Below are 11608 nucleotides of genomic sequence, written 5' to 3'. Positions count from 1 at the left end.
ACGACTTTGGAACTGTGCTCGAAGATTTCTGACTCGCTATAATTTTCTACGCTATTATTAATGGTAGATGGCGCGTCAGACCAATTTTTTAAATTTTGATACCAACAAATATTAGATAAGTATGGGAACTTTTGAGAGATATTCGTCCTTCGACTAGCTTACCTGATGAGAACTGATATAGTTCGAAACCGCTCATAAGATGTTAGAATGAAACCTCTCAAATGTACAACAGGTAAAAGGGACTTTCGCAAGTGTCTTTGAAAAGTTACAGAATAAAGTAATTTAACAAGATATTTTACATTAGTTGAAATATTTAAAAGCTTATTTAAAAAGTAGAAAAAATATGAAACGCGCTAGTGTTGTGATTCTTGTCGCTGAATAGATGGCGCGATTTCTACCAAACTGTAGATTTTTAACATGTTATGGTTTACAATACAAACCTAATAAAGCCCTGTTTATCCAGCTGGTTTCAACAGTATCGCACGACCCAACGAATTAAAAATACTTCGAATAATCAGTGTTTTAAGATTTTCACAAAATACAATAAACATTATATTTAACTAACAGTTACATGTTTCTTATGGACAATGACTTCTTTAGAAACTGCAGTTAAAAGTATTAAAAAATAATTTTAGATTAATCTGTACAAGGAAGGTGAGTTAACACCATACAACCAAAAAATTGAAATTTGTAATATAGACAAATGTTGGAGAGAGTGTATCGATTCATCGGGATACTATCAAAGAAAAAAAGAAATAGAAATCTTTAACAGGTAAAAATTTAAATACAATTAAACTACATGCTTTTTATTTCCAAACAAAAATACAATTTTAGTGTTACTGATTTTGTATGTTTATTTATACAAAATAAAGTCAATGATTAATTTTTAGCCAACATCGGTACAAAAAACGAGGAATCTCCGTAACTCCTACGAAATACGGCATAGCCTTCGGGCCAACTTTCTTAAACCAAGCTGGCGCTTTAGTTTTAGTATACACCGATGGATCTGTTCTTTTGCACCATCCAGGTATTAGATACATTTTTCATAAAATATGTTTACTTTAAACATAGCTTTATTGTATTCGTTTAAGGTGTCGAAATGGGTCAGGGTCTTCACACTAAAATGATTCAAGTGGCCAGTAAGGCGTTAGAAATTCCTGTTGACTTGATACACACTGGTATTACAGCTACTGAGACTATACCGAACAGTAGTCCAACAGCAGCTAGTACTGGAAGCGATTTATGCGGAATGGCGATTTTGGTATGTCGAATTAAGTTATTATTATTATTATTATCCCCAGATTAAACCAACACCTTTTGTCCGCTGTCTCGCTTTGATTTCTACCGTTAATGGTAGATGGCGCGTCAGACCAATCTTTAACATAAAGTTATTAATTAAAAGTTTGGTGATTGAAAAAAAAATAAGACTGCAAATTATGTAAAAATTAGTTGGTTAAAAGATTATCGCATCCGAAACGATGTCTGATTTTTACTGTATGGGATCATTCTTTGGCTCGAAAAAAATACTTATTATGGTCTTGGAAAAAATATATTGTAGTATGTCGAAGAGGAACGTTTTGGCTTTAAAATAAGCCCTGGTAGAGGTCGCTAGGGCCTAAACTAGTAAAGGTATGATTTTTTTTCCGAAACGATGTCTGATGTTTACTGTATGGGATCATTCTTTGACTAAAAAAAAATCTTTTTATATTCTTGGACTAAATATATTGTAGTATGATATAGAGAAACGCATTGGTTTTAAAATAAACATTTATAGAGGTTGCTAGGATATAAACTAGTAAAGTAATGATTTTTTTTCCGAAACGATGTTTGATTTTTACTGTATGAGGTCATTATATGGCTTGAAAAAAATACTTTTAATAGTCTTGGACTAAATATATTGTAGTTTGTTAAAAAGGAATGATTTGGCTTTAAAATAAGCCCTGGTAGAGGTCGCTAGGGCCTGAAATAGTAAAGTTACGATTTTTTTGCGATTGTATAGAGATCATTTTTTGGCTCGAAAAAAATACTTATGATGGTCTTGGAAAAAATATATTGGTTTGGTTTGGCTTTAAAATAACACATCCTGCATAAAACCCAAGAAACACTATCGAAAAAATAATAAAATACCAATGGTAATCGAATAAAATTTTTATTTATTCCGCTAGAAGTAAGTTTGTGAGAAAACCTTCTCTTAGAGGAGGAGTAGGAGAAGGAGTAAGAGGATGATTAGGAGGAATAAGAGGAGGAGGAGATGGAGAAGGTAGATCTAGGATTTGAATTAAAACTCGTTAAATTAAAATGTAAAATTTACAATCCCATCGGTAATAATTACAGGGATTTTTAAATTGCCTAATTTGATATAATATTTTTTATATATTAATTTCATGTTTGGACTCTGCGCTTCGTCCAAATTTTTCTTTTCAAAAAGTGTATCCGGACTGTGAAGTTTTATCTGATAAAATCTATTTTCCCTCAGGACGCCTGCCAAATCATCAAGGAACGTCTTAAGCCTTACAAAGAGGCCAACCCTAAGGGCAAATGGGAAGATTGGGTCAAAAGCGCATATTTCGATAGAGTTAGTCTTTCCGCAACAGGATTTTACAAGACTCCGGATGTGGGTTACGACATCAAAACGAATACGGGATTTCTATATAACTATTTCGATTATGGGGTCGCGTGTACGGAAGTCGAAATCGACACCCTTACCGGTGATCATAGGGTTCTACGGACTGATATTGTTATGGATTTGGGTAAGATTTTATGATATTTAACCAGATATTTAAGCGAGATTAACCTGCAGTTGACTTGTCAAAAAAATCTTAGTTTTTTCGTATGATTCAATTCTGTGGATTGACGATGTATTTTCTTTGAAGAAAATATAGAGCATGAGGCTAAACTATCTTATACCCTTATTTTATTAATATTATATTTTCCTGTCTAATACGTTTAAAAATCAACGTGCGTCTGACGGTCACACGCGATAGAATTGAAACATTCCGTAAATCAAACTTTCATCTAAAACTTGACACTGACAGAAAAATATAACGATTTTTTTTAAATATCATATTTTTTTATTGAAAACTTCTTTAGAATCTTTGGGAGTCATTTGGGACTCGATGAAACAAAAAAGCGACACTAAAAAGAGACGTACATATATATTTTATAGTATATAGCCTGCGAGAGAATGAGATAGAACACAGATATTTTACAGGTGAAAGTTTGAATCCTGCCATCGATATAGGCCAAGTAGAAGGTGCTTTCATGCAAGGCTATGGACTATTCGTCATGGAAGAACTTATGTATTCTCCTACAGGAACGTTATTGTCAAGAGGTCCGGGGACTTATAAGTTACCGGGACTCGGGGATATACCGGCCGAATTTAACGTTTCTTTGCTCAAAGGTTCTTCCAATCCCAGGGCTGTATATTCTTCGAAGGTAAAATGAAATTTAGTGTTTTATTTTTTTAATAATGTTTAATAGTTTAATGTACTTTTTGGACAGTGTAGGTATAAGAAGTATATATCATTTTAATGGTTCAATAAATAAATAAGAATCGAGGTATGGAATCTAATCAAATTTCCTTATTTTGTGATAACAGATCGAGCTTACATGTATGCAGTGCTGACGTTTCTCTGACTAAGTGTTACGCCACTGGAATATCTTCTTCTTATTTATTATGATACCATTGCTACAAGGCGATTTATCAGCTTATTATAAAAATGATCGAAGAATGTATGTCACCTATCGAAAATCCTACCAGGATGATTAGAAAGAAACTATGCATGGCCACAGGTCATTGGCTTGTTAACACCAATATAGAGTAGGTTTATATGCGCGAACAAAAAACAAGGGTGTTCATTTTAAATTTTATGATTTTTTAATACATCTACTCTTATAGTGTGCTTTTAATTAATAATTACAAGCTTATTACTAATGATGATTAAATATTTCGGATATATAGTGTATGTCGTAGATATAATGAGGTTTTTTTAATGGACTCTTGTAGGCTGTTGGAGAACCACCATTATTTTTAGCATCTGCCTCTTTGTTTGCTATTAAAGAAGCTATCAAAGCTGCCAGGCGAGAATATGGAATTACAACTTCATTTAGTTTGAATGCCCCATGTACCGCTGCACAGATTAGAATGGCCTGTTTGGACAATATAACATCAAAGGTATTAGATATTGTTACTTTTACATTGATAAATATCATGTCCACCTTCGTTTTTATATATTTTTTAAATTTTTTTACAGCTTAAAGAACCACAACCAGGAACCTTTAAACCATGGAATGTAGTGGCCTAGAAAATACTGTTTTAATAATAATTATATTTTATTTAGGGATTATAAAAAAATGTATCTTATTAACACAATTTTGATTTGGGAGTCAAGGGACAACTAATATAAGCTTGTAATCAAAAATTTGAACATGTGCAATGTAAATGTTGAAAAATATATTATATGCATATTCCAATTTATTTTGGTTTTTCTTTCTACGCCTGATTTGGATGTAGTACTTATAGTGTTTTTTTTCATAAATTTAGTTATTTAATTATTTTCTTGTGTGATTTAGTACAAAAATTAATGCTTCATTCGCCAAATCTCAAATATGCAGTTTTACGAAACGCTCAAGTGGCAATTCTAAGGTCCGATTTACGGTGCTTTAACCAGGGACAATTTAAAAATTTAAATGGCATTGAAATCTTTGCGACGGTTTTAGTTTCTGAAGATAAAAACTGTTTTTGATTAGGTAAAAGTGATACTGAAAAAAAATGCTGGCGTGATATTTACTCTAATATAAGCCTCATTTTCAATTTAAAAGACTTGCCGACTTCCAGTCTTAAAATTTTAGTAACTTATTTATTTTTTTGTGTCATTTAGTACAATAAAACGCTGCATGCGCCAAATCGCAAACTTGCAGTTTTACGAAACGTTCAAGTGTGGCAATGCTAACGTCCGATTCGCGGTGATGAAACCAGAGCCTTTTTTAATTTAAATGACATTCAAATATTTAATTTAATTCAAAGCACTACCTACATTTATTAATTTATGACCCTTGCGGTGGGTCAAGCTTCAGTTTTAATTTATAAAATCTAGTATCTTATTTATTTTTTGTGTAACTTGTTTAAAAAAATGGTTGTCGACAAATCGCGAATACGCAGTTTTACTTAAGGTTCAAGTGTTGCAGCGCCAACGTCCGATCCACGGCGCCGCAACCAGAGCCATTTTTTAATTTAAATGACATTGAAATCTTTGTGCCGGTTTTAGACGGAAGATAAAAACTGTTAGTTTTTGATTACGCAAAAGTGATTTTGGAAAAAAGATAATGCTGATGTGATATTTACTTAAGTATTAGCCACATTTATCAATTTAAGAGACTTGCGGTGGGCCAAGCTAATTTAATTTTATCGAAAAAATGTCTCTAAGAGCCATTATTTACGATCAAGCCGCCAATAGTTTGGAAATTTTAGACCAGCTTCTTCTACCAGCTGCCACAAAGTATATTAAAGTTAAGGGGGTTGAAGATGGCTGGAAAGTTATTAATAAAATGCAGGTAAGTTTTCCTTTTGGACAGGTCAAATTTCATTAAACCAAGGTTAATGGACAGTAAAATAACAACTTTAGTCCCTGAAGTTGTAATCTGATCTCTATAAAGTTTAATTTATCTTTTAATATTTTGATTATTAATCATTACTATAATAAAATATGAGTATAAACCTTGTGTTTTTTGGTAATTGATTCATTTGGCCACCTTAATATACACATAAATCCTTGTTGTTAATTTCAAAAACTCAATTCGCCCCTAAATCTCTTAAAAATTAAACATAAAGGACTTACTGTTTAGTTTACTTGAACTTTTGGTCACACTTTTTGCTTTGTTTATTTTAGTTAAGTATATTTTATTTCATGATTTGTTGTTTACATGTAAACATATTTTAATGTATTAATTTTTCTCTACTTAAACTGTAGGTCAGAGGTGCTCCGGCCATCGCAATCGTTGGTTGCCTGAGCCTTGCGGTCGAATTACAAAATGAAAAATTCGACAGCAAAAAACAATTCCGGCAGGACGTCGAGGGAAAACTTAACTATTTGGTCTCCTCTCGTCCTACAGCCGTTAACATGAAAACTGCGGCCGAAGAACTTATCGAGCTGGCCAACCAACTAAGTAAAGATGAGACTGTGACTTTAGATGATATGAAAGTAAAGTAAGTAAAAATATAGGATGATTTATAAATATTATAAGTTGGTATTAATTTTACTACTAAGAAATATATGTAAGTGTTTTTAATTTTCAACATTACATACTTTTCCCAAAATTGACTAGGTGCAAATGAGATAAAAACTTTCAAATTAACACTACTAAAACTGTAAAATGGGTTAAATTTTTTAGATAGATTTAGGCTCACTGTTATGAAATAAATGGTCGATGGGTTAGCTTTTTTTTCATATACTTTAGAATATTGTCTATATTTTACCATGGGCTTAGTTGTATTTTATATTGGGGACGACTTATTATTGTTAAAGGTTCCTAACGACAATTCAGCATATGTTAGAAAAAGACATAGCTGATAATACCGCCATCGGTGATAATGGAGCCAAAGAAATTTTAAGTCGTGTATCTGGAGACAGTCAGGTGCGAGTTATAACGCACTGCAATACAGGATCTTTAGCCACTGCGGGTTATGGGACAGCCCTTGGCGTTATTCGAAGCCTGCAAACCATGAAACGACTAGGTAAAGATATATATTTAGTTAGTTCAAAGTTTTTGGTATTTATTATTGCACTATTTTCACTAATGATATTTAAGCTGTAAAGATTCTTTTTTGATTCGTGTATTTATAACAAAAAAGCAAATATTGACAAGTGTTTGGAACCACAATAATATTGATATTACTAGTGTATAAAAGCATCTTAGCTAAGGTAGGTGACATGGTGATTTATCTCTTGTATACTTTATTAACAATGGGGGATTTTATTTTGTTTGTAGCAATACTTTTTTAAAGTTGATAAGTTGAAGAGATAACCCCTCAAACATAATTCAAAATGCTTTTAAACATTTATTATAAAAGACAAAATGATGTGTTTTTGGCTAAGGTCGGCTTCAATGCCAATTATTCAGTGACAAAATTAAAGTTGGTTTGTATTTTCTAATTTTAAATCTTTTAAACGGAAAAATATTGAATTTAGTAGGATATGTATTTGTTAAACTGTTAAAATTAATTTAAAATGGTTTCATTGAAAACTTCTTTTTAGTTTCTAGTCTTAAAATATTTTAAGTTATATATTAATACATTTTACAAGTAAATGATACTAAATAATATTAATTTTATGATGTGTAATCAAAATAAAGATTAAGTAATAAGTTTATTAATCCACTTCCCGATGATAATATATTGGAAATGTTTTATGGGCTTTTATAAACATTATGAAAAAACGTGACCTGTATTAGGGGATATCATAACATTTTAAACTAAAAAATGATTTTTTGGTGGTTCCAAAAGAAGTATTTTTGGACATACTATTGATACAATTGGTAAAAAGATATTTGTGCTATGTGTTCTATATGGTCTTCTGCAAAAACAGTTTAAATTTATAAAATATGGTCTAAATTGGACCTTGGGCTATTCTTCATCTGAAGAGTATTAGACTCATATTTATAAAACTGTTACTTTCGATTTGTTTGTTTTGCAATGGAATATTGCATTTTAATTTGGCCTATGATTCGGCACAAAAGTTTAAAGGAACATATTACTTTAAAAATAATAATGGACATTTAGATAAGATAATACTGACGTTATTTAAAACCCATATTGTCAAAGATGGGTTCTATGTTCATGTCAAACATGGGTAGAAAATATGTCAAAACTAGTACTAGAATGTCACTGTTCAATTGTCTGATGTACAGTGATCTGAATAGGAGTCAGAGCTGATTGGTTTATTTTGTAATAATTCTTTTTAAATTAGTTAGTTTTCATTCTTAAATGTAGGTAACAATTTATATAATACCTTGAAATTTTGAAATTGAAGCTATTGCCACACCATTATGCTTGTTTTCTTAGTTGGTTAATTTTTGAAATTAAAATAATGTTTACATTAGAGCACGTATATTGTACGGAAACGAGGCCGTACAACCAAGGGGCTAGACTGACCGCTTACGAGCTGGTGCACGAAAAAATTCCCGCCACGCTAATTTGCGATAGCATGGTGTCTGCGCTCATGAAAACTCGGAATATTTCGGCAGTGGTTGTGGGGGCAGATAGGGTAAGTTTCAGTGTTTATTTTTTATATATATAACATATCCTGTTGGTTGCTGTTCTATGATACAAATTAAATTTTTAATAGTTGAATTTGTCACACATGAACAAACATTTTTAACGGAAGATGTGAAATATCCTGTGGAAATATTATAATTGTAAAAAAAACCAAGTGCGTCTGACGGTGACACGTTATAGAAGTGTAACAAACTGAAAGAGAATGCGATGAGACGTATTAGGAGGGGAAAAATTATAGGTTCATTGTAATAAAGTTCATAAATTCAAGTGAACGTTATTGCAACAACCGATAATTATCCCGCTCCTAATACTTTCTTCGTCTCATTTTCTTTCAGTTTGTTTTAATGACGGTTTTAACTCCATCGCGTGTGATTATTAACCACCAGATAAAAAGTCTGTCCTCTATCGTTCCGTGGTTGCACTGCTTTACAAAGTAAGTGTAACGATCTACCATATTAATTATAAAAATCTTCGGGTCTCGAGATGTCGCTATTTTCAAGTGCCACTTTTGAGCGTTTAAATAATCTCAAGTATAACTGTGTTCTATCTCATTCTCTCGCAGGCTATACATATACTTTAAGATCGATATGTGTGCCTCTTTTTAGTGTCGTTTTTTTCGTTTCATCGGGTCCCATATAATGATTTTAAAGAAGTTTTCACTTCAAAAAGTGTTGCCATAATTATACATAATTGTGATTTTAGGTGGCTGCCAACGGCGACACCGCCAATAAAATAGGAACATACCAAATGGCTGTCGTAGCCAAGTACCACGGAGTACCATTCTACGTAGCCGCACCGTTTACCTCCATAGATATGAAGATTTCGAGCGGAGATCATATTGTAATCGAAGAAAGGCCAGATAGAGAAATGACTCATGTCGGCGAACATAGAATAGCCGCCAAAGGTAACGTACATTAAACTTAGGTATTATAGTAGTCATGTAAAAACTAAATATGCTTTTAGTCGACATCTGTTTATTTTTATTGCGCATAATGTGAAAGGTGATCGTGTGCGACAACAAAATGTGTCCTGAAACGCATAGTTATTGAATGTTTGTTTAGTGTGAACCTTTTTTTTTTTTGGCGAATAATCCGGTACTCTACAGCTAATAAACATTCTTTGATTCCCCCTATAATATCAATGTTTCTCAGAGAACAGGGATTTCTGGTTAAGCTGAGTAATACATCTACTTGAAAGTTTTTGTGCAGAAAAGTATTTTATTATCTTTTTAGTTGTTCCTATCGCGCGTTTGTCATTAATATAAATTTTATTTAATATTAGGTACTATGCTAAGAAATCTCATACCCTGTTATTTAATTGACCAATACATGAATCACGTATTTAATTTTATTATCTAACTATCTGTAAAGATTAATATAATAATAGAATTTTTGAAAGTACCAAGTGTTACATTGTGTTTTTAAGTGCTTCTTAAATAATATAAATTCTTTCTATAACAATTAATACCTTAAAATTTTCTAACTAATGAATATTTTAACTTTTAAGTTATTGAAAATTGGTTTAATTATTGTTAGTTTAGGCCATTTGAAAACAGAAAAAAATCTGTGCTACGCTGATACTTTAAATTAATAATTTAAAGCTAAACGAATGGACACTATGTAAAACTAATTGGTTTTAAGTATCTGCTAGCATTGTGGACCAATATTATTTGTTGATTTTATTAATTAGATCTTCACTCAATTCTTTTATGGTAAATTGGAACATTGTGAAATGTGTTGTTATTCACAGATATAAAAAAAAAATTAATCAGGTTGGTTTGGAATTGTTTTACAAATCATATTAAGATATGGAGAAATATACTGAATTTTACAAACAATGCTCTATTGATGATTTTGCTATTTGGAAACACTTAAACCTGTGAACAGTTTTTTTTAAATCTTAATTCTCATGTTAAATCTCAAATGCGCACACGAATTAATTTTGAGTATTTGAAAATCTGTTTAAATGAGGCAACAACATCAACCGACAAAATTAATTTGGACATACAAAATTAGAAGTATCACTTATAGGATCTAGTATATTAAATTTTTTTTTAACATTCTTTCGTATTGCCTTATTTTAATTTTTTTTTTCTAGATCTTCGAAATTCTCTAAAAGCTTGTTTTAAATGATATGAAACTAAATGCTTCTAATTATGACACAACAAAGATTTATTTCCAGTGGTTTATCGTTCTGATTAATTGTCTCAACGAGAATGACTAAATGGTTCTTTTTTTTCTAGATCATTTAAATTCCGTATAATTATCATACATTAATCTACACATAATTACAATACATATAATTCGAGAGATTTCTTTTAGGTATCCAGTGTTGGAATCCAGCTTTCGACGTAACTCCGGCATCTTTAATTGCCGGAATTATCACGGAAAAGGGAGTCTTCAAACCGGAGCAACTGAAAGAAGTCGCTAACAATTTCGCACCTTAAAACGTTTGTGATTTGTCAGGTCAAGAAAGTTTCGGGGTACTGGGAAATAAATTTTAAAAAATTATAATGTTAATTATCAGGTACGTATTTTACCAAACATATTTGAAGCACGTTTCCATTTACCTTAAACTTTCTTGACGGGCCCTACAGTTTACTAAAGAGGATATTCCACTATTTTTGGATATTTTTACTATTTATTTGGTAAATTACTGAATTTTACGTGTTATATATATTTTTGTGTCTATTAAATCTTTTGCAAACAAACAATATAGAAGTTAAGTTTTGACCATTATATAAGGATTAGTTTTCTACAGTTATGCTTCACAACACCAAGTATTTTTTACGAAGGTGTATATATGTATCCGTTATTTGGTACTATTTATTTACTAGGCTTAGAGATTTAGGTACTACGCTATCATGAGTGGCAAGCTTTTTCTGAGGTCTTTTTATTTCCAATGCTGGTTGAAGTTGTATTTATACTCTGTTAAAGTGGGTGGGGTTTGGTGATGTAACACCCACCAATCACCACGTTGGAGTCCAAGCCCCGCCCTTTTTAACTAGATATAAATACAACTTACGACTGGGCGAACGTCATTTTAGATGGAAAGACCTCAGGAGAAGCTTGATACTTGTGCTAGCGAAACGTCAGGAAAAAATATTTTAGTTCAGTTAATGTTTTACGTGGTTTAAATAAAATAATTACACTGAAACGAAATTTATTAGTACAAAATATACACATTAAATTTGACAGTGTTTGAATGATTTTGTAATTTTTTTTTCTGGTGTTTATATGGCAAATTTTCAAAATATATTCGTTTCAAAAGATATTGTTTTTTTTTTTTTGATAATTAATCAAAGTGATATTTGAAAGTATAGCATATATTTTATAG

At 31.4% G+C, this 11608-nt stretch overlaps 2 protein-coding genes across 2 annotated transcripts; both read left to right on the top strand.

Moving 5' to 3' along the window:
* Nucleotides 1-1099: 1099 nt before the first annotated feature.
* LOC147848158 (uncharacterized) lies at nucleotides 1100-4304 on the top strand. Its single transcript, XM_087338642.1, has 5 exons — nucleotides 1100-1261; nucleotides 2477-2750; nucleotides 3167-3435; nucleotides 4007-4174; nucleotides 4254-4304. The coding sequence occupies exons 1-5, from the start codon at nucleotides 1100-1102 to the stop codon at nucleotides 4302-4304; spliced, it is 924 nt and encodes a 307-aa protein (XP_087194768.1).
* Nucleotides 4305-5415: 1111 nt separating this feature from the next.
* Nucleotides 5416-10718, top strand: LOC147848157 (uncharacterized). The gene is made up of 6 exons (XM_087338641.1): nucleotides 5416-5553; nucleotides 5970-6205; nucleotides 6525-6733; nucleotides 8098-8261; nucleotides 8975-9176; nucleotides 10594-10718. Exons 1-6 carry the CDS (start codon nucleotides 5416-5418, stop codon nucleotides 10716-10718), a joined length of 1074 nt encoding a protein of 357 aa, XP_087194767.1.
* The last annotated feature ends 890 nt before the right edge of the window (nucleotides 10719-11608 follow it).

This window comes from Azolla caroliniana, unplaced genomic scaffold, assembly GCF_043228905.1.
Source record: "Azolla caroliniana isolate FFs.n. ecotype wild unplaced genomic scaffold, voAzoCaro1.0.p SCAF_494, whole genome shotgun sequence".
Taxonomy (NCBI): Eukaryota; Viridiplantae; Streptophyta; class Polypodiopsida; order Salviniales; family Salviniaceae; genus Azolla; species Azolla caroliniana.
Note: the sequence above shows the minus strand (reverse complement) of the source record. Positions and strands in the feature narration are given on the sequence as shown.

What these genes read in the sequence shown, in the direction of transcription:
- LOC147848157 (XM_087338641.1), top strand. Translation starts at nt 5,416, where the DNA reads ATGTCTCTAAGAGCCATTATTTACGATCAAGCCGCCAATAGTTTGGAA. An exon ending in GCAAACCATGAAACGACTAG is followed by an intron (nt 6,734 to 8,097) that starts GTAAAGATATAT and finishes TGTTTACATTAG; the next exon opens with AGCACGTATATTGTACGGAA. An exon ending in ACATAGAATAGCCGCCAAAG is followed by an intron (nt 9,177 to 10,593) that starts GTAACGTACATT and finishes GATTTCTTTTAG; the next exon opens with GTATCCAGTGTTGGAATCCA.
- LOC147848158 (XM_087338642.1), top strand. Translation starts at nt 1,100, where the DNA reads ATGGGTCAGGGTCTTCACACTAAAATGATTCAAGTGGCCAGTAAGGCG. An exon ending in TATGCGGAATGGCGATTTTG is followed by an intron (nt 1,262 to 2,476) that starts GTATGTCGAATT and finishes ATTTTCCCTCAG; the next exon opens with GACGCCTGCCAAATCATCAA. An exon ending in TGGACAATATAACATCAAAG is followed by an intron (nt 4,175 to 4,253) that starts GTATTAGATATT and finishes ATTTTTTTACAG; the next exon opens with CTTAAAGAACCACAACCAGG.